We start from the raw sequence: 23,365 nt of genomic DNA on the forward strand, positions 1-23,365 counted from the left end.
CCATGGATATACTCTTTCATATCTGTCTTAAGCGATCCGATCACACCCCAATATAATCCTAATTGGTTTAAGCTATATTCAAAACACATTTGATTTGATAACAAGCCATCCATCCTCCCAATACAACGCCACTTCCAATTGTTGCTTATCTGCAACAATTGAGACGTTAGTCATCTCATCATGCTATTATTCCGAAAATATAAATGAAACTGTATTTTGACACAGTCTAAAATGTTTCGGCTTGCATACGTTATGGAATGTGGTTCAGGCTGTTATCACAAGTGGCCAGAAATCAGAACAATGGAGCCTTTAATTATTCCGCCTTTATTGCCATGAGATTCAGTCCGTGCCCTTGAAAGAATGTGATGTTTTTATCAGTGGTTCTGTTTTTCCCAAACACATGTCTGAGTTTGGAAGTTGTATATTTCTTTCATTTTAAAACTGGGATTTAATATTTCTGTCTTAAACAGTCTTCTTACCTATATTAAGTGTATTTAAAATACCTGACTTCTACAGGACTGTACACACTTACCAACACCACTTACCTCCCTTCCAGTGCCCCTGTCACAATCACATACCTACCCCCCTGATCTGCCACCACCTTCTCCATCTGGAATCGTACCCTTTTGCTGACCATTACCGCTATCCCTCGAGCCCTTCCGTCAAATCCAGAGTGAAACACCTACTAACCCAGCCCTTTTTAAATCTCACCTGGTCCTTCACCCTCAGGTGAGTCTCCTGCAGCATTGCTACATCAGCTTTCAAACCTTTAAGATGCGCAAGCACCCTTGACCTCTTGACTGGACCTCCCAACCCCCTCACGTTCCACGTGACTATCCTAACTGAGGGTCTCTCACTCCCCCCTACCCTTCTGATCCACCATCATCATACCACCGGGCCCTGCCCCATGAGCCTGACCCGCCCCTATCCATGAACATTGAACCCCTTCCCCCCTCCCAGAATCCACCCCTCCTGCACTTCCTCTTGAAAAAAAGTCTCACTGTATCAATCCCTCTCTCCCCCCCCCCCCCCCCCTCCACACTTGCTCAGCTCGAAGGCCCATCAAAACCTGCTAACCAAGCTCCAATGTCCTCAGCCCTCCTCTCACCTCACCTCCGTTCACCAGCCAACTTTAGTTAGCTAGCACAGGTCCCCCCCCCGTCATCTTGTCAGTGCTTTTGTTGGTCCTCTCATTCGACGGCGATCCCGCGTTTCCTCCCTTCTTCGCCGCTTCTTTTTGCATCTTTTGTTTCCAGTGATTGGTGTCATTCTTTTATTTAATGATGTGATATTCCCAATGAGAGAGTGACCTCGAGGAACTGCGCTGAGTTCTAACTGTACCATCAAGCAACATTGCATAATATTCTGTATTAAACCCCATTCCCATTTGTTTCAGTCTGAAATGAACGTAGGTCAATGAATTTAAACTATGTGACGATGGAGCAATATAGGAAATGATAGAGGCAATGATTCAATAACAGTCCTGCTGATATTGTCTGTTTAAAATTTTCAAGTTCTTTTTTTAAAATAAATTTAGTTTCCAATTATTTTTTCCACCTCCCCAGCGCGCTGGCTTAATCCGTCACAGCTGGAGGTCTGAGTCAGGAAGCCATCGGCGGCGAGACCTTCCCCCCTCCCCGCTCCCGCTGTCCGATCTCCCGCGTCTCGCATTCAGGGAGCGAGCAGCCAGCTTCCGTCCTCCTCCACCTCCCTCGGCACCACCAGCAGCAACTCACAGGGATCCTGGGCGATCTGGTCCTGCAGGAACTTCCTCAGTTGCTCCTCATTCCCGATTGGAACCGGGGCCTTTAGTTTGGAGTCCAGGTTGTAGTAGGCCCCGTTGATTTGCCTGACTGCCATCCAGTGCTTGCACTGGATGGGGAGCGAGACAAAGCCCAGCGTCATGTTGGAGGGAATGTTGAGGATGAAGCCAGGAACCCGGCTCAGCACCAAGCTGCTGAGCCACTTGCGTTTATCCCACCAAATCGCAGCCAGACCTTGAGTTAGCAAGGCGGCCATGAGGACGTTGACATCATAGTTCCTAACAAACTGCGATGTGGATTCACCAGACAGTTGGGAGACAACTGGCCGCTCAGCCCATCTAGCTGCTGCTGGGTGAAGAGCGGCTGCTGCAGGAGGTTGTGGAGGGCGCAGAGCTCCAGGCGCTGCCACTTGTGGTACAGAAGAGGGGGGGGGGGGGCTCCGACATCCCCACACCCGGGGGGGGGGCTCCGACATTCCCACACCCGGGGGGGAGGTTCCGACATCCCCACACCCGGAGAGAGCTCTTTCCACAGTCAGTGCTCTGGAACACTCTCACTCGGGTGTGTGTGTCTCGGTGCTTTTCCAGTCACATTGATGGTTAAAATCTTTTGATGCCGACAGATCCGGCAAACATTAGTAGTTTCAAATTCCTAGGGGTGCACATCACCAAAAATCTATCCTGGTCCACTCACGTCGACGCTATAACCAAGAAAGCACAACAGCGCCTATACTTCCTCAGGAAACTAAGGAAATTTGGCATGTCCACATTAACCCTTACCAACTTTTACAGATGCACCATAGAAAGCATCCTATCGGGCTGCATCACAGCCTGGTATGGCAGCTGCTCGGCCCAGGACCGCAAGAAACTTCAGAGAGTCGTGAATACCGCCCAGTCCATCACACAAAGCTGCCTCCCATCCATGGACTCCATCTACACCTCCTGCTGCCTGGGGAAAGCGGGCAGCATAATCAAGGATCCCTCCCACCCGGCTTACTCACTTTTCCAACTTCTTCCATCGGGCAGGAGATACAGAAGTCTGAGAACACGCACGAACAGACTCAAAAACAACATTTTCCCCACTGTCACCAAACTCCTAAATGACCCTCTTGTTGACTGACCTCATTAACACTACACCCTGTATGCTTCATCCGATGCCAATGCTTATGTAGTTACATTGTATATCTTGTGTTGCCCTATTATGTATTTTCTTGAATTTTGTTTAATTCCCTTTTCTTCCCATGTACTGAATGATCTGTTGAGCTGCTTGCAGAAAAATACTTTCACTGCATCTCGGTACACGTGACAATAAACAAATCTAATCCAATCCAATCCAATCCTTATCAAATGTGTTTCAGAAGTCCAGAGATACTACATCAACAGGATCCCCATTCTCAACTTGGCTTCTTACATCTTTGGAGACCTCTAGCAAATGAGTCAAACATAATTTACCCTTCATAAAACCATGCTGACTCTGATGGATTGTGTTTTGACTTTCCAAATGTCCTGATATTACTTCCTTAATAATGCTCGAGGATTTTCACCGAGCAACAGTGAAAAACGGCGATTTGCTTCCAAGTCAGGATGATGTGTGGCTCAGAGGGGAATTTGCGGATGATGGTGTTCCCATGTGTCTGTAGCTCTTGTCCTTCTCTAGGTGGCAGAGGCTGTGGGTTTGGAAGTTGCTGGTGATACAGCTCAGTGGTACACACACTGCTGCCACTGTGTGATGGTGGTGGAGGGGGAGTGAGTGATGAAGGTGTTGGATTGGGTCCCACTCAAGTGGTCTGCTTTGTACTGGATGGTGTCGAGCTTCCTGAATGTTGCTGGAGCCGCACTCATCCAGACAAGTGAGAATAATCTATCACAACCCTGACCTGTGCTTTGCAGATGATGTACAGTCTTTGGGGAGTGAGGAGGTGAGTTCCTCACTGCAGGATTCTCAGCCTCTGACCTATTCTTGTAGCCACAGTGTTGATATGGCTGGTTCAGTTCAGTTTCTGAGTGAATTGAATTGACTGAAGATTGCCGTCTGAGATGGTTGAGTCCTCAGGAGGAGGTGGAGATGGATCATCAACGTGGCACCTCTGGCTGAAGATTATTGTGAATGCTTCAGCTTTGTCTTTTATATTGATGTGCTGGGCTCCCTCATGAAAATGAAAATTGCTTATTGTCACAAGTAGGCTTCAATGAAGTTACTGTGAAAAGCCCCGAGTCGCCACATTCCGGTGCCTGTCCAGGGAGGCTTGAACGGGAATCGAACCGTGCTGCTGGCCTGCTTGGTCTGCTTTAAAAGCCAGCGATTTAGCTCAGTGATATTTGTGCAGCCTCCTCCTCCTGTTAGTTGTTTAATTGTCCATCACCATTCCCAGAGGGTGTGACAGGACTGCAGAGCTTAGATCTGATCCCTTGGTTGTGGGATCTCTTTGCCCTTTCTATAACAAGTTGCTTTTGCTGTTTGCAGGTAAGTAGTCCTGTGTTGTAGCTTCACCAGGTTGACACCTCATATTCAGGTTTGGCTGGTGCTGTTCCTAGCATACCCTCCTGCACTCTTCATTGAACCGGGTTGATCCCCTGGCTTGATCTTAATGGTAGAGTGGGGGATATACCAGGCCAGGAGGTTGTGATTTAATTCAATTCTGCTGCTGATGGTCCAGAGCGACTCATGGATGCCCAGTTTTGAGTTGCTCACAACACAATGCAGGGGAGGGGGGGGGGGGGGGGGGGCATTATTCTCCATGTGAGGATAGTAATTTGCTCAAGAACTGTGTGATGATCACTCCTCCCAATACTCTCACAGACGGATCTATTTGTGATAGAAAGGTTGGTGAGGATGAAGTTCAGGAGGTTTTACCCTCTTGTTACTTCCCTCACCACCTGCTGGAGGCCCAGTCGAGCAGCTCTGTCCTTTAGTACTCAGCCAGCTCATTGAGTAGTGAAGCTACTGAGCCAGTGATGGACATTGGAATCCCCCACCCAGAATACACTCTGTGTCCTTGACTCAAAGTGATGTTCAGCATTAAGGAATATTGATTCACCAGCGGGATGGGGCGGTAGGTGATAATCAGCAGGAGGTTTCCTTGCTCATATTTTACCCGATGTCACAAGAAATCTTGGGGTCCAGAGTCAATGTTGAGAACTCCCAGGGTGACTCCCTCCCGACTGTATCCCGCTGTGTACACAGATCCCACCGTCCACACAAATTGCTGAACTCAGAGGGAAAAAGCAACATGATGGAATTTTCTCTCAAAGTCCAAATCCTCATAGGCAGCTCTCAAAGTCCAGATGGATTGCCGGCAATCAGCAGTGTGGTTCCTGACCAAGTTAACCTGACCTCAGATATGGAAAACCTTTGAAGCCGTCACAAATCCTACCCCAGGGTCCAGACCGCACACAATCCAATTGGAATTTATACAGCAACAGTAAGCACAATCTCTTAACAAAGGAAAACTGGGAAGACTGTGAGATGGGCAAGGAAATCTCTTGGGAAGGTTCAAAGAAAGTGAATCAACCAATAGTAAAATGGATTCTTGTTGACAAGAGCACTGGGACTCGAGCAAGCTGAACTTTCAAACCTCATTGTCACATTGGGTTAGTTTTGTTCAGGGTTAAGCTTCTAGTATTGCCAAGGTGATATGTTTCATTGTAAAGAGAAACCATTATCTGAACAGTGTGTAATAAGGTCCTTGTTACAGTGTTTATAATGTTGATATGTGTTGTAGCATGAAAGGATTCTGAAAACATGCTTACTTCAGAAGCTTTATTCCTTGGGGATTGGAGGGTATGTGATGACCAAGGTACTTTGGGAAAATACCTTTAATAATTTAATAGTAAGATTAATAATAATTATTAGTATTGTATTATTTTGGGAAAACACTTTTTTGTGCAATGAACCCTTTAAGACCCAAAGTGAAACTGGAGATTCTTCTGAAGGAGAGAATTGATTTCCTGGTTTTGAGGTCATCAGTTCCAAGAAATGACCATGTGACCTGAGGTTGCACTGGGAACGTAAAGCTGAAGAAGCCAAGACTGAATCGACAGATAATCGTATTTCAGTTACACTTTCCGTCCCACTGAAGCAGGTTCGGCTGCTGTGGGTAAAGGACAGACACAGTTAATAAGGAAATCTGCCGTTCAAAGAGCGTGGAGCTTCCAACAGGTCCGGGTGTTGAAGCAGTGCACTGAGAATACAGGAGGGACTGTGTTACATCGTGTGTTACACAGTTGGAAAGGACAGCTAGCTGAAGGCTAGGAGAGCAGGGGGTTGTGGATCGGAAAACACCACTTGCTTCTATTTCAGTTATGCGAAATCCAACCATACAGTTTAAAGAGGTCCAAAAGTTGAGCCTCTGGGGACATAAGAGCGTCACAACCTGAAAGAGAGAGCATTTACAGACGTGCACTTTGTTGGTGTTCACAATCTTCACGGACCTTGGCTAGAATGCGGCTGTTGGTGGAAGTGACTCAAAGGCCAAGTCCATTGGGTGGGAAGTGAGGGATCCGACATTGCAGAGGGAGATTGGGAAGACTGTGAGATTGTCCATGGTGCAACATTTCTACAGGAAGAAATGTGAGGGTTCAGAACGATGTGGGATGTATCTTTGTTGTACTGACTATTAACGTGAAATTTCTCTTGTCCTGTGAAATATCCAGTCCCTGTTAATTCAGGTTTGTGTCGATTTTAGTTGGTTTGTTGAGTGAAAGTTTGAAAATGTGAAATGTTGTCCATTGGTTTTCTTTCCATTGGAGATTCCTGTCATTTATTAAGTTATCAATCTCTACAGAGATGGTAACAATAGACAGAGAGGCATTGGGGCAGTGGAGGAGGCCATTCTACCCATCGAGTCCATGCTAAACCTGTGTAAATCATCCATTCAGTCCCATTCGCGCCTGATTCACCTCCACCAATCCTTCAGGTAGCGAGTTCCACATTCCCACCACTCTCTGGGTGAGAAGCTTCTCCTGAATTCCTGATTAGATTATCTCACATTCAAAGCTTCTAGTTTTTGTCTTACCATTACAAGTGAAAACATTCTTCATGTGCATCAAAATCTTTCATAATTTACAGCCCTCCATTAGCTCCTAAGCCTTATATTTTGATGAGAGCAGTGACCCAGCCTACGCATCGCCTCCTGATAGGTTTAACCTCTCACACTAAAAATCTAAAGACAAAAATTCTTTGTTCACACTTGAGCTCAGCGCAGTGAGAGCAGGGATGGAGTTACAAGGGAGCCCGAGAACAGCAGATTTACTGAGATTGGGTGGGCTGGTCGGATCTTTGTGAATAAACTGGTTAATCAGAGTGCCAATGATCGGGGACTTGGTGTTCTGGGTAGTGGAGGAGCCCAAGTGACAGCCTTCGAGAACAGATTAATACGCGTTTATACAGCACATTTAATGTAATTAAACATCCCAATGTGTTTCACAGGGAAATTGGAAATCCAGATTTCACAAATGATTTGATAAAATTGTCCAAGCTCATGTGCTTCGTTCTGTCTCTGCCTCCACACACTCCTTCCCTATTGATTGTAACACTAATTCATCCCTCTACCTTCTGCTTTTCCCACAATCCTCCTCCCCTGAAAGGGCTGACTCTTGGGTTCAGCTTCACTCTCAGCTATTGCCCTCCCCAATATGTCACTCAGGTGTCTGAAGTTAACAAAATGTTTTCTACGGGGGACGTCAGAATCAAACCCAATCAAACCCAGTGACATGTACGTTGTGTCCGGAATAGGGTCACTGCCCCCCACTCCCACTTCATCCCAATCCCAGGGGCTTGGAGACTGGTTTGAAGAGGGTTAATGGCGGCTGAATGACCCATAATGCCCCTTGCCGGAGAAACCGCTCTATCCACCGGGCGCGGGACGGGCCGGGACTGCGCATGTTCAAAGGAGAGAAAGCTGTGTGCATGAGCAGTGGCGGTTATTCATATTGAGGTCAAAAGGGCATCCATGAAGATGTCACATCCGTTGCCCAATTTTTCTGTCGGCCAGCAACCAATGGGAAGAGTTGGAGGACCGGAAGGACTCTGGTCCTCCAGCCAATCAGAGCGCGGACTTTGTGTTAATCACATTTCAGCTTCAGACAGACTGAAAAATCTTGCTGTCTCCAACATCTGTGAGTAAAACACTTTCATTTCTCCCCTTTTCCATTTCTTTTCTCATTCTCACCTTCAATTGGTCACTTGCAGCAACTGAAGGGAAAGGAAGTGAATCCAGGGAGGGTGCAGACTCTGCAAAGCTTGGCCCAGGTCTCTCTCTCTCTTTTAAAGACATTGACATCCTTTGTGCCCTCAGCTTGACACATTTATTTGTCTGGCTAAAAGGATGCATAGAATTTACAGTGCAGAAGGAGGTCAATTGGCCCATTGAGTCTGCACCAGCCCTTGGAAAGAGCACTCTACTTAAGCCCCCCCCCCCCCCCCCCCCATCCCCTAACCCAGTAATCTCACCTAAACTTTTTTCACACAAAGAGCAATTTATCATGGCCAAGCCACCTAACTTGCACATCTTTGGACTTGGTAAGAGAAAACTGGAGGACATTAGAGCCTTTTTCCTCGGATGGTAATGCCTAGCACGAGGGGACGTGACAATCCCTGATTCTTTTGCTGCCAGTCTGGGCTCAATAAAATTTGAGACGGATTTGCAGGTATCAATTATTGTTTATTTTAACCAGCTTGCAAGGCTGACTCACTCGTAGGACCTGAGAACACACAGCAATGTTCTAAAGCTCCCAAAAGCAAGTGAGAGAGAACACAAAGCAATTACAGCACATATAGTTCAAATCACATCAAGATTTGCATACAAGCTTCCCATAAGCCATTCTATACACCTTCTGACCTGGCCATATATCCTGATTGGCTCACTTCGCATTTCCCAATCCTGGGCCTCTTGTTACCCATCATCCTTTTCACCATTCTCTCCACGAGGCAAAGCTCCCCTCCCCCCCCCCCCCTTCCTAGACATGCTGTGCTCATCCCTTTGTTCTCTGTCTATGATCTCACTACCCTCAGGCCTGCACTATCATCTACATTATTCTAACTAATAATCCTACCGTCTATCATATTTGTTTGTTCACTTCCTCAGACATAACTTTAAATTGATGGGAGATAGCTATGGGACAGATGTCAGAGGTAGGTTCTTTACTCAGAGAGTAGTATGGTCATTGGATAAACATATGGATGATGAGGGAATAGTGTAGATGGGCTTTAGAGCGGTTTCACAGTAGGCGCAACATCGAGGGCCGAAGGGCCTGTACTGCTCTGTAATGTTCTCTGGAGCACCCAGAGGAAACCCACACAGACACGGGGAGAACATGCTGACTCCGCACAGGCAGTGAACCAAACCGCAAATCGAACCTGGGACCCTGGAGCTGTGAAGCAACTGGGCTAACAACTGTGCTACCTTGCTGCCCCTGATGGTCTCTTTTCTAGTGTTCACAATTAAAGGGCTGGTTTCCCCAGCAGATGACATGTAAGAGGACAGTAAATTAATTGAAATAAGTGTAATGTTGTTATATTGTACAGATTAGATATATTATTGGCTCTGTAATAAAGCACATTTATTATTATTTCTATTTGTGTAATATCAGACTGTAGATTTCCATTTCGAGAAGAGAAAATGCTGGAAAATCTCAGCCGGTCTGGCAGCACCTGTAAGGAGAGAAAAGAGCTATTGTTTTTGAGTCCAGATGACCCTTTGTCAAAGCTAAAAAGGATAGAAAGTGGGAGACATTTATACCATCGGGTGGGGGAAAGAAAGATCAGTCATAACTACAGAAACAAAGGAAAAAGAAGGGCAGCACAGTGGTTAGCATTGTGGTTCACAGTGCAGGGTCCCGGGTTTAATTCCCGGTTTGGGTCACTGCGTGGAGTCTGCACGTTTTCCCCGTGTCTGTGTGGGTTTTCTCCAGGTTCTCCGGTTCCTTCCCAAAAGTCCCGAAGATGTGTTGTTTGGTCATTTGGACATTCTGAATTCTCCCTCTGTGTACCCGAACACGTGCCGGAATGTGGCGACTAGGGGCTTTTCACAGTAACTTAATTGCAGTGTTAATGTAATTCTACCTGTGACAATAAAGATTATTTAAAAAATAAAGATTATAATGGCAGTTCCCAGAGAGAATAAAAAGTGAGAAAGACTAAACAGCAGAGAAACTAAAATCAGAAGGTAAGCTGTGACAGGTGTAGATGTGGGGGGAGGGGGGCATGGTTGGGAGAGAGGTATAATGAGAAAAGGGGGGGGAAGCGGGAAGCAAAGGGGACAAAGGGTAAAGAGAGGGGGGATAAGATAGGGGGAAAGAGTGAGGGGAAAATATATATATGAAGAAAGACAAGAAAGAAATAACAGGTAATGGACAGTTAAAATGAAATGGAATGAAAACAAAGAGGTTGAGGTGGGGTAGAGCTAATCATCTGAAGTTGTTGAATCCGATATTGAGACCAGAAGGCTGTAGCGTGCCTAACCGGAACATTTACTGTTTCTCCCGTTTGCGTTGAGCGTCACTGGGACATTGCAACAAGCCTCGGGCAGGCATGGGAGCAGGGTCTTGTGTTAAAATGGCAAGCAGGGACAGCACAGTGGCACAGTGATTAATCTCTGCTGCCTCACGGCGCCGAGGTCCCAGGTTCGATCCCGGCTCTGAGTCACTGTCCATGTGGAGTCTGCACATTTTCCCTGTGTCTGCTTGGCTTTGGCCCCTACAACCCAAAGATGTGCAGTGTAGGAGGATCGGCACGGTAAAATTGTCCCATAATTGGAAAATGAATTGGGTACTCCAAATTTATATAAATAAATAAATAAAATGGCAAGCAACGGGAAGGTCAGGGTCCTGAATGCGCTCAGACCGAAGGTGCTCAGCAAAGCGACCACTGCCATCTAGAAGGACAAGAGCAGCAGATACCTGGGAACCCCACCACCTGGAGGTTCCCTTCCAAGTCACTCACCAGACTGACTTGGAAATATATCGCCGTTCCTTCACTGTCACTGGGGCAACATCCTGGAACTCCCTCGCTAACAGCACAGTGGGTGTGCAAGGAGACCACTTACCACCACTTTCTGAAGGGGAACTCAGGATGGGCAACAAATACTGGCCCAACCAGCGAAGCTCAAATCCAGTAAATTAAATATATATATTTTTTTTAATTAGAGTACCCAATTCTTTTTTTTCCAATTAAGGGGCAATTTAGCATGGCCAATTCACCGACCCTGCACGTCGTTTAACGTTGTGAGGGTGAGACCCATGCAGACACGGGGAGAATGTGCAGACTCCACACGGACAGTGACACGGGGCTGGGATCTTCAATGAATTTAAAGACAATGTAGTGAAGCTTTGGAATTCTCTACCCCAGAGGATTGTATTTTCAAGTATTTTCAAGACAGATTGACATGTTTCTCAATATTGAACATACCGAGGGATATGGGACATAGTGTAGGAAAATGGTGCTGACGTAGATCGGCCAATGATCCCATTAAGTGGTTGAGAAGGCTCGATGGGCTGAATGGCCGACTACAGCTCCTGATTGTTATGATCTCTCTGTCCAGGACAGGAAGCAGTGAGCCGGGATCTGTCAATCAGCCTGAATCAGCACCTTCAGGAGAATTGGGAGGGTGAATATTAGATACAGCAGAGTGAGAATGGAGGGAGAGTGTGTGGGATGAAGATTTAAAGCTTTTGGGGAACAAGAGAGGAAAGAATGTTCCTGAGAAAGTAAAATAATCTGTTCTGAATTTCTATCCTGTACTGACTGTGATGTCTTTTGTAAACTCCTTTTACAGGATGTTAAAAGGAGAGGATTTACAAACCGAAATCTCAAACATCACGTCTAGTTCTGACAGTCACTCGATTCATCGGCCATTATCTAGAAGGAGTAATGTTTGCCCAACCTGTTGGCTTCAAAAGATTTTAAACATCATTGTGACTGGAAAAGCACCGAGACACACGCACTGACTGTGGAAAGAGCTTTAACCAGTTAAACAGCCTGAAAAATCATTGCACCTTTCATAGCGGGGAGAAACCATACACGTGTTCTGTGTGTGGTCAAGGCTTCAACTGATAGTCCAACTGGACAGACTTGAGTAGACCCAAAATATGGATAAAAGGTGGAAATGTGGGGACTGTGGGAAGGGATACAAATCCCCATCAGAGCTGGAGATTCATCGACGCATTCACACAGGGGAGAGGCCGTACACCTGCTCTCAGTGTGAGAAGGGATTCAGTCGGTTATCCAACCTGAATTTACATCAGCAAATTCACACTGCGGAGAGGCCATTCACCTGCTCTCAGTGTGGGAAGGGATTCATTGAGTTATCTCGCCTGAATTTACATCAGCGAATTCACACTGGGGAGAGGCCGTTCACCTGCTCTCACTGTGGGAAGGGATTCAGTCAGTTAATCAACCTGCAGACACACCAAAAAATGCACACTGGGGAGTGGCCGTTCACCTGCTCTCAGTGTGGGAAGGGATTCACTGACTTATCCAACCTGAAGAAACACCAGCGAATTCACACTGGGGAGAAACCGTTCACCTGCTCTCAGTGTGAGAAGGGATTCACTGAGTTATCCAACCTGAAGAAACACCAGCGAATTCACACTGGGGAGAAACCGTTCACCTGCTCTCAGTGTGAGAAGGGATTCACTGACTTATCCACCCTGCGGAGACACAAGTTTGTTCATGCTGCAGAGAAACCGCACACCTGCTCTCAGTGTGGGAAGGGATACAATGACTTAACCAACCTGCGAAGACACCAACTTGTTCACAATCAGAAGCCATTCACCTGCTCTCTGTGTGAGAAGGGATTCACTCAGTTATCCCGCCTGCAGACACACCAGCGAGTTCACACTGGGCAGAAGGCGTTAACCTGCTCTCAGTGTGGGAAGGGATTCACTTACTTTTCCAACCTGCTGAGACACCAGCGCGTTCACACTGGGGAGAAGTCGTTCACCTGCACTCAGTGTGGGAAGGGATTCACTGAGTTATCCAGCCTGCTGAGACACCAGCGAATACACACTGGGGAGAAACCGTTCATCTGCTCTCGGTGTGGGAAGGGATTCACTGAGTTATCCAGCCTGCAGACACACCAGCGAATTCACACTGGGGAGAAGCCGTTCACCTGCTCTCGGTGTGGGAAGGGATTCACTCGGTTATCCAGCCTGCGGAGACACCAGCGAATTCACGCTGGGGAGAAACCGTTCATCTGCTCTCAGTGTGGGAAGGGATTCACGGACTCATCCAGCCTGAAGGAACACCAGCGAGTTCACACTGGGGAGAAGCCGTTCACCTGCTCTCAGTGTGGGAAGGGATTCTGTGTTTCCTCCTCCCTGCTGAGACACCAACAAGTTCACAATTGATTACAGTGATGGATTCTGCTGTTATTGTTTCTGCTTCAATTACATCCAGGACTGCATTTCGTTCTCTCTTCTCTCTCTCAGGGAATCGGGTAAGAAATCTTACAACACCAGGTTAAAGTCCAACAGGTTTGTTTCAAACACGAGCTTAGGATGTCCCGAAGCGTGGTACATTGGCGAGACCATGCAGACACTGCGACAACGAATGAACGGGCATCGTGTGACAATCACCAGGCAGGAATGTTCCCTTCCAGTCGGGGAACACTTCAGCAGTCAAGGGCATTCAGCCTCTGATCTCCGGGTAAGCATTCTCCAAGGCAGTCTTCAGGACACGCGACAACGCAGAATTGCCGAGCAAAAACTTATAGCTAAGTTCCGCACGCGTGAGTGCGGCCTCAACCGGGATCTTGGATTCATGTCGCATTACATCCACCCCCCACTATCTGGCCTGGACTTGCAAAATTCCACCAACTGTCCTGGCTTGAGACAATTCACACCTCTTTAACCTGGGATTATCCCTCTCTCTGGATCTGTAACGATTTGATTACCTGCAAATGCTCGCATTCCAAGCATTGTCCGCCATCGCTGACTTTGTCTATATAAGTGTTTCTGGAACATTCCTCTCCATTCACCTGAGGAAGGAGCAGTGCTCCGCAAGCTCGTGTTTGAAACAAACCTGTTGGACTTTAACCTGGTGTTGTAAGACTTCTTGCTGTGCTCACCCCAGTCCAACGCCGGCATCTCCACATCATGGCTTCCATCGACACCGCAAACTGCCGGCTCAAAGTGGAGAGGATCTGTGGGAAGATCGCGCATATGGACACTGACATTAAGTTTCTACAAAGATGCAAAAAAGCAGACAAGATCCCGAAAGGGCTACAGATCACAAACCCACTCAAGTCGGCCTACAACACAGACTACGCTGAAAGACTCTGCCGCCGCACCTCGGTCACACTCCTCAAACACCTCGTACACCAGCTCTACAGCAGTCGATGCAACCTGGAAACCAAGATAGAGGCCGTATTCTCAACGTGCGCTCAGGACACAGCAGGCCAGCTGCGTAACACCGCCAAACAGATGAGACAACGATACTATGCCACCTATATGCACACCAAGAACAGGAAGCTTGAGAAACTCGGCATCACCACCAGCTGCAACCAAGCCTCCCCCAGTACCACAGTCGAAAACAATACAGGAAAATCTATTGTCAACTTGTCGGACTACACCCTTCAACCAGACGAAATCGAAGTCCTCAGCAGAGGGCTCAGTTTCTGCACCACCACCAAAATGGATCCCATCAGTCTCGCGGCAGACACTGAGGAATTCATCAGGCGAATGAGGCTCCGGGAATTCTTCCACAGACCCCAAGAGGCCGACAGCGAACCCAAGGAGACGACCAATGAACCGGAACAGCCGACCGCGAGATCTGCGGTGCAGCAACCGAAAAGGAAAGAGTCGAATTGGACCCCTCCAGAAGGCCGCTGCCCTCGACTCCACATGTATGCTGAAGCCGTCAGGAGTCATGTCAATGCCAGATTCATCAGTCGCATTCACAAGGCAGCCCCGAACATCACCCAAGCACAACGCAACGCCATTCCCGCTCTCAAGACCAACCGCAACATCGTCATCAAACCAGCAGACAAAGGAGGGGCCACCGTCATACTGAACAGAACGGACTACTGCAAAGAAGTGTACCGTCAATTCAACAACCAGGAACACTACAGACAGTTACCCGCAGATCCAACCAAGGAGCACACCCGCTAACTCAACAGACTGATCAAGACCTTGGATCCAGACCTTCAGAGCACCCTACGTGCTCTCATCCCACGTAATCCCCGCATTGGAGAGCTCTACTGCCTCCTGAAAATACACAAGGCCAACACACCAGGCCGGCCTATTGTATCAGGCAATGGGATCCTGTGTGAGAACCTCTCTGGCCACATCAAGGGCATCTTGAAACCCATCGTACAAAGTGCACCAAGTTTCTGTCGCGACACGACGGACTTCCTACAGAAACTCGGCACCCATGGACCAGTTGAACCAGGAACATTCCTCGTCACAATGGATGTCTCGGCACTCTACACCAGCATCCCCCATGACGACGGCATTGCTGCAACAGCCTCAGTACTCAACACTGACAACTGACAATCTCCAGACGCAATTCTGCAACTCATCCGCTTCATTCTAGATCACAATGTCTTCACCTTTGACAACAAATTCTTCATCCAGATGCACGGAACAGCCATGGGGACCAAATTCGCACCTCAATATGCCAACATCTTCATGCACAAGTTTGAACAAGACTTCCTCACCGCACAGGACCTTCAACCGACATTATCCACCAGATACATCGATGATATTTTTTCCCTTTGGACCCACAGCAAAGAATCACTGAAACGACTACACGATGGGATCAATAAATTCCATCCCACCATCAGACTCACCATGGACTATTCTCCAAATTCTGTTGCATTGTTGGACACACTCATCTCCATCAAGGACGGTCACCTCAGCACTTCGCTTTACCGCAAGCCCACAGATAACCTCACGATGCTCCACTTCTCCAGCTTTCGCCCAAAACACATTAAAGCAGCCATCCCCTATGGACAAGCCCTCCGTATACACAGGATCTGCTCAGACGAGGAGGAGCGTAACAGACACCTTAAGATACTGAAAGATGCCCTCGTACGAACGGGATATGGCGCTCGACTCATCGATCGACAGTTCCAACGCGCCACAGCAAAAAACCGCACCAACCTCCTCAGAAGACAAACACGGGACACCACTGACAGAGTACCCTTCATCGTCCAGTTCTTTCCTGGGGCGGAGAAACTACCACATCTTCTTCGCAGCTTCAACACATCATCGATGAAGATGAACATCTTGCCAGGGTCATCCCTACACCCCCACTACTGGCCTTCAAACAACCGCGCAAAAATTTATAGCTAAGTTCCGCACGCATGAGTACGGCCTCAACCGGGATCTTGGATTCATGTCGCATTACATCCACCCCCCACCATCTGGCCTGGACTTGCAAAATCCTACCAACTGTTCTGGCTTGAGACAATTCACACCTCTTTAACCTGTGATTATCCCTCTCTCTGGATCTGTAATGATTTGGTTACCTGCAAATGCTCGCATTCCAAGCATTGTCCGGCATCTCTGACTTTGTCTATATAAATGTTTCTGGAACGGACTTCCGGTGGCGCCCTCGAGGAGGCAGGTCGCAGGTCGGATCGCTCCCGCCCGCGATGGGCAAACGGACCTTTGTTAACGGACTTTTTTGGGACCTGGCAGCCTGAATCGGTGGAGGAGACGATAGGGAAGAGGCTTCCTTTCCGGGGTATGGGCAGCTGGAGCGGCAAGGATCGAAGCGGGAGCAGCGGGGTCCCCAGGCCGGGCGGCCAAGCATGGCGGACGGCGGGGAGCGGAGGCTCACTGGCCAAGGGAGGAGCAGATGGAGTTCAGTGATCGGGAGTGTGTGCTGCGCTGGGCCAAGAAGGTGAAGAGCAGCAAGTGGGAGAATGGGGTAGTACGGATCTACCAGGATTGGAGTGCGGAGGTGGCTAAGCGGCGGTCCGGATTTAATCGGACGAAGGAGGTGCTATACAGGCAAAAGATAAAGTTCGGAATGTTGCAGCCTGCGCGCCTGTGGGTAACTTATTCGGACCGGCACTATTATTTTGATTCCCCGGAGGAGGCGTGGGCCTTCGTGCGGACGGAGAAACTGGGCTTGAACTAGGGGTTGGGGGTTGCGGGGTCGGTTGTAATATTTTAGGGCTGGATTCTGCTGTTGCTGTGTTCTCTTTGTTTTTTGTACTTTTACAATTTTGTTATGGTTATTTACGGGGGTGTTCTGCTATGTTTTTTTTTGCTGTGGGGCACTGTTCGAGTTGTGTATCTTGCGGGGAGGGTCGGGGTGGTTTGTTGTATTCTATGTCGGGTTGGGGGTATGGAGTGGGGCTGGTATTTGGGACCTGCGTCAGAAGGGTGTGGTGGGGCAGTGCGAAAGCGCGGGCTTTCCTCTGGTTTCCCGCGCTGCGGGGCTGGGGGGCGGAGACTGTGACGGGGGGAGGCGGGTTCTTCCCCGCGCTGGAGCGGTGCCTGGAGGAGGGATAGATTGGGAGGGGTCGGGTTATTGGCGGGAGTTTCCGGGGTCAGCAGAAGTTAGCTGACCCACAGAAGTACAATGGAGGACGGTTCGCGGCTAGGAGGGTTCCCAGCCTGGGGGGGAAGGGAGGGGGGGTGGGGAAAGGGGAATACCGGGTTGCTGCTGGTAGGGTCAGGAAGGAGCTGGTGGGGGCTGGGGGGACAGAGGTGAGGTGTTGTCGCTGTGGGAACTGGGTCGGGCAGGGGGTGCTGGCCTGGGACGGGCAGTCGATGGGCTATGGCTAGTCGACATGGGAGGGGGGCGGGACGCCCTCTGATCCGGTTGGTCACCTGGAATGCGAGAGGGTTGAATGGGCCGGTGAAGCGGTCGAGGGTACTGGCTCACCTGAAGGGGCTAAAGGCAGATGTGGCAATGCTTCAGGAGACCCACCTGAAGGTGGCGGACCAGGTCCCCCTGAGGAAGGGATGGGTGGGGCAGGCTTTCCACTCTGGGTTGGATGTGAAGAACCGGGGAGTGGCGATTCTGGTGGGGAAAAATGTGTTGTTTGAGGCATCGCAGGTGGTGGCGGATAAGGGGGGTAGGTATGTTATGGTTAGGAGCAGGCTACAAGGAGAGAAGGTGGTACTGGCTAGTGTGTATGCCCCAAATTGGGACGATGCGGGCTTTATGAGGCGTATGTTGGGACGGGTCCCGGATCTGGAGGCGGGAGGTCTGATCATGGGGGGGGGGGGGACTTTACTACGGTGTTGGATCCTTCACTGGATCGGTCCAGCTCTAGGACGGGTAGGAGGCCGGCGGCGGCCAAGGTACTGAGAGGGTTTATGGACCAGATGGGTGGGGTGGATCCATGGAGGTTTGTGAGGCCGAGGGCACGCGAGTACTCTTTCTTTTCCCACGTACATAGGGTCTACACTCGGATAGATTTCTTCGTGGTGAGTAGGGGACTGATTCCAAGAGTGGAGGAGGCCGAGTATTCGGCCATTGCAATCTCCGACCACGCTCCGCATTGGATAGAGTTGGAGATGGGGGAGGTGCGGGACCAGCGCCCGTTGTGTCGGTTGGATGTGGGGTTGTTGGCGGAGGAGGAGGTGTGTAGGAGGGTCCAGGCAAGTATTGAGGGGTACCTCGAGGTGAATGATACGGGGGAGGTTCAGGTGGGGATGGTCTAGGAAGCCCTGAAGGCAGTGATTCGTGGGGAGCTGATATCCATCCGGGCACACAGGGAGAGGAGCGAGAGGAGTGAGAGGGATAGACTGGTGGGAAAGATGCTGGAGGTGGACAGGAGGTATGCAGAGGCACCAGAGGAGGGACTGTTGGGGGAGAGGAGCAGCCTGCAGGCTAAATTTGATTTGCTGACCACTAGAAAGGCGGAGACACAGTGGAGGAAGGCACAAGGGGCAGTGTACGAAAATGGTGAAAAGGCGAGTAGGATGCTGGCTCATCAGCTCCGCAAGCGGGATGCGGCTAAAGAAATTGCTGGAGTGAGAGACAAGAGTGGGAATGTGGTGCGGAAGGGGGTAGAGGTGAATGAGGTCTTCAAGGACTTTTACAGGGAACTGTACCGGTCGGAGCCAATGGGGGAGAGGAGGGGAATGGAGAGGTTCCTTGACGGGCTTTCTTTCCCGAAGGTGCAGGAGGAGAAGGTGGAGGGGTTGGGTGCGCCGATTGAGGAGCTAGTTAAGGGGATCGGGCAAATGCAGTCAGGGAAGGCACCGGGGCCGGATGGGTTCCCGGTGGAATTTTATAAAAAGTTTGTGGACCTAGTGGGCCCCTTGCTGGTGCGGACACTCAACGAAGCGTGGGAAGGGGGGACTTTGCCCCCGACGATGTCACTGGCGCTGATCTTGTTAATTTTAAAGAGGGACAAGGACCCCCAGCAGTGTGGTTCATACAGGCCCATATCTCTCCTCAACGTGGATGCTAAGGTGCTGGCAAAAATCCTGGCCACCAGGATAGAGGACTGTGCCAGGGGTTGTGCATGAGGACCAGACAGGTTTTGTGAAGGGAAGGCAGCTGAACACGAATGTGCGGAGATTGTTGAATGTCATCATGATGCCGGCGATTGAGGGGGAGGCAGAGATAGTGGTGGCGCTGGATGCAGAGAAGGCCTTCGATAGAGTGGAGTGGGGGTACTTATGGGAGGTGTTGGGGAGGTTTGGATTTGGTGAAGGGTTCATTAGATGGGTAAGGCTGCTATATGAGGCCCCGATGGCTTGCGTGGCTACGAATAGGAGGAGGTCGGAGTACTTTACCGAGGGACCAGGCAGGGTTGCCCCCTGTCCCCCTTGTTGTTTGCACTGGCAATCGAGCCGCTGGCGATGGCGTTGAGGGATTCAGAGAGGTGGAGAGGCTTGGTGCGAGGTGGAGAGGAACATAGGGTGTCGTTGTATGCCGATGACCTGTTACTGTATGTGGCGGACCCGGTGGGAGGGATGCCGGGGGTGATGGAGTTGCTAGCTGAGTTGGGACCTTTTCAGGTTATAAATTAAATTTAGGCAAGAGTGAGGTGTTTGTGGTGCACCCTGGAGACCAGGAGGAAGGAATTGGTAGGCTCCCGCTTAGGCGGGCAGGGGAGAACTTTAGGTACCTGGGGGTGCAGGTGGCCAGGGACTGGGGGACTCTTCACAAGCATAATTTCACCAGACTTGTAGATCAGATGGAGGAGGAGTTCAAGAGGTGGGACATGCTGCCATTATCGTTGGCGGGGAGGGTACAGTCCGTCAAAATGACGGTGCTTCCGAGGTTCTTGTTCTTCTTTCAGTGTCTGCCCATCTTTATCCCCAGGGCCTTCTTTAGGAGAGTGACTAACAGTATTCTGAGCTTTGTGTGGGCGCATGGGACTCCGAGAGTGAGGAGGGTGTTCCTGGAGCGAGGGAGGGATAGAGGCGGGCTGGCGCTGCCCAACTATTGGGCGGCCAATGTGTCAATGGTGCGTAAATGGGTGATGGAGGGGGGAGGGGCGGCGTGGAAAAGAATGGAGATGGCGTCATGTAGAGGTCCGAGCCTGGGTGCCATGGTAACGGCGCCGTTGCCGCTCTCCCCTAAGAGGTTTACCACGAGCCCGGTGGTGGCGGCGACCCTAAGAATCTGGGGACAGTGGAGGCGGCATAGGGGGGAAACAGGGGGCTCGATGGAGGCTCCACTGGGTGGCAACCATCGGTTCATCCCGGGGAACAAGGATGGGGGATTTAGGGGGTGGCAAAGGGCGGGCATCAGCAAATTGAGGGACCTGTTTATTGGCGGGAGGTTTGCGGGCCTGGGGGAACTGGAAGATAAATTTGGCCTTCCCCAAGGGAACATGTTCAGATACTTGCAGGTAAAGGCGTTTGCTAGGTGACAGGTAGAGGGATTCCCTTTGCTGCCCTCGCAGGGGACGATGGACAGAGTGCTTTCGGGGGTGTGGGTCGGAGAGGGGAAGGTGTCTGACATCTATAAGGTAATGCAGGAGGTGGAGGAGTCGTCAGTGGAGGAGCTGAAGGCTAAATGGGAGGAGGAACTCGGGGAGCAGATAGAGGACGGGACTTGGGCGGATGCCTTGGACAGAGTCAACTCTTCCTCCCCATGTGCGAGGCTTAGTCTCATCCAATTTAAGATGCTGCACCGGGCCCACATGTCCGGGACTAGGGTGAGTAGGTTCTTTGGGTGTGAGGATAGGTGCACTAGATGTTCGGGGAGTCCAGCGAACCACGCCCATATGTTCTGGGCATGCCCATCACTGGAAGAATTCTGGAAGGGGGTGGCGGGGACGGTGTCGAGGGGGGTCGGATCCAGGGTCAAACGAGGGGACTCGCGATTTTTGGAGTTGCGGTAGAGCCGGGAGTGCAGAAGGCGAAAGAGGCCGGTGTCCTGGCCTTTGCGTCCCTAGTAGCCCGTCGAAGGATTCTGCTACAGTGGAAGGATGCAAGGCCCCCCAAGTGTGGAGATCTGGATCAGCGACATGGCGGGATTTATAAAACAGGAACGGGTCAAATTTGCCCTGAGAGGATCAATACAAGGGTTCTATAAACAATGGCAGCCTTTTCTGGACTTCCTGGCGCAAAGATAGGTACCTTGGTCAATAGCAGCAGCAACCCGGGGGGGGGGGGGGGTGTTCCTTATTGTAGTTTCTATGCTGTAACTTTATATTGTGTTAACTTGCGTTGTTGTTAAAATGCTGTGTTGTGCATGGGGGTGGGGTGAATGTTTATGATTGTTAATATTATTGTTATTTTTGGTATTTTACTATGGTGCGTTATTGTTGTGTAAATTCAAAATTTTACAATAAAAATTATTTACAAAAAAAAACTTAGGTAATTACAAAATGTTGTGTTACATTATGTGATTTTAAAAAAATTCATATTAAAATTTGTTTCTGTTTAAAGACATTAAGCCTTGTGGTTTAGCTCTTTCAGTTAACTATTGGGTGTTTTGATTTCTCTTGAAACATTTACTGGTTAAAGACATTCAATAGATACAAGTTGTGACTCTAATTGATTAGGATTAGGCTTTGAGGAAACTGATTAGTTAGAAGTCACATATTGTAAAAATGGTTGTTTTTTATAAAAATATTTTTATTGGCGTTTTCAATTTCTACACAGTAACACTTTACATTCAATATTTACAGCATGTGTGGTTCTTATATACATATTGTTGTTAAAATTATGGTTAACAATGACAGGAGGAAACAACATAGAATAATGTTGGATGTTTCTGACTCTCAGTCCCAAAAACCATTATCTCAACGCTAACTGATAACCCAAAATCACCTGAACCCATAATAGCATGAACCTCAATAACACTAATCCGAACCTCTAATAATCCAAATCATAAAACCTAATACTCAACCTAATCATAACAACCACAATGGTTAGCATTGTTCCTTCACAGCTCCAGGGTCCCAAGCTCGATTCCTTTTTGGGTCACTGCCTGTGTAGAATCTGTATGTTCTCCCTGTATCTGCGTGGGTTTCCTCCGGGTGTTCCAGTTTCCTCCCTCAATGCCCGAAAGATGTGCTTGAGGTGAATTGGCCATTCTGAACTCTCCCTCAGTGTACCCGAACAGGTGCCACAATGTGGCGACAAGGGCTTTTCACAGTAACTTCATTGCAGTGTTAATTTGAGCTTCCTTGTGACAATAAAGATTATTATTTATTAAAATTAACTAACATCCTCAATCACTTTAACCGTGAATGCCCACTATCACCACCGGAAATATCCATTCACTTTCATCATTCATCACCTGAAGTATCCACTGATCATAAAACTTCTTAAAACAAACACTGATTATCTACTAACCCTAACTCTTTATAATCCAAACCCTAACCCCGAATCGCCTATAGCCATACAAGCATAAACAAATCCTAACCATAACCTAACTCCTTATAACCCAAACCCTAAAACCGAATATATACTAATGCTAAATATACCCTAACCTTAAACCAACAGCAACCCTAACCCTGGATATACACTGACCTCTGATAACCCTAACCGAGGATCACAGACCCGCCTCTGAATCAGAAGTTGCAGTGACAACTGCGGAGTCACTGGTTAATGTGACATTACTGATGATGCAGCCAGAGTGATACCCCCTCCCCCACCCCACACCTTGGCCCTGACACAGACTCCCTCAATGTGACAGATACAGTGCTTTCTGAATTGCAACGGATTATGGGTAATGTCATCGCTATTAGTCACCGTCACCAATCTCACACAACCGTTAGAAATGCACAGAGAGACTCGGAGGAGGCGGGACATCCAGTTCATCAACCCTGCCCCACAACACCTCCGCATCGGGACTGTAGGAAAAGTACATGTGAGTAGTCACTGGATTTCATTGTGACGTCCCCCTGAGCAAAACAGATTGTTAACTTCAGGTGTAAAGATTTAGGCACCAGGGTGACATATTGGGGAGAGAAACAGGTGAGAGAGAAACTGAACCCGAGAGTCAGCACCATCAGGAGAGGAAAATTAGGTGAAAAGCAGGAGGAGGATAGTTGGATGAATTAATGTTACAGTCAATAGGGAGGAGGGTGTCTCTGGGAGACAGAGATTTATCGTCTGAGATGAAGACTTTTCTGTGACAAATAAAATTGCCAGTTCTGAATTTCCATCCTGCAATCACAGTGATGACTTGATGATGTCAATCCTATCACATCCATTAAAGTCTCTCTC

General features: G+C 48.9%; 1 protein-coding gene and 1 pseudogene across 1 annotated transcript in view; one reads left to right on the top strand and one right to left on the bottom strand.

Annotated features, from left to right (window-relative positions):
* LOC119951773 (zinc finger protein 850-like) overlaps positions 1 to 23,365 on the top strand; it is a 110,580-nt gene that overhangs the window by 72,491 nt on the left and 14,724 nt on the right. The window contains exons 3-4 of the mRNA XM_038775112.1: positions 11,765 to 11,782; positions 11,860 to 13,064. Of these exons, the coding sequence (XP_038631040.1) occupies positions 11,765 to 11,782; positions 11,860 to 13,064 (1,223 nt within the window). The remainder of the gene's footprint in view (positions 1 to 11,764; positions 11,783 to 11,859; positions 13,065 to 23,365) is intronic.
* On the bottom strand, positions 1,487 to 2,189 carry LOC119951860 (annotated as a pseudogene).

This window comes from Scyliorhinus canicula, chromosome 17 (genome assembly GCF_902713615.1).
Source record: "Scyliorhinus canicula chromosome 17, sScyCan1.1, whole genome shotgun sequence".
NCBI lineage: Eukaryota > Metazoa > Chordata > Chondrichthyes > Carcharhiniformes > Scyliorhinidae > Scyliorhinus > Scyliorhinus canicula.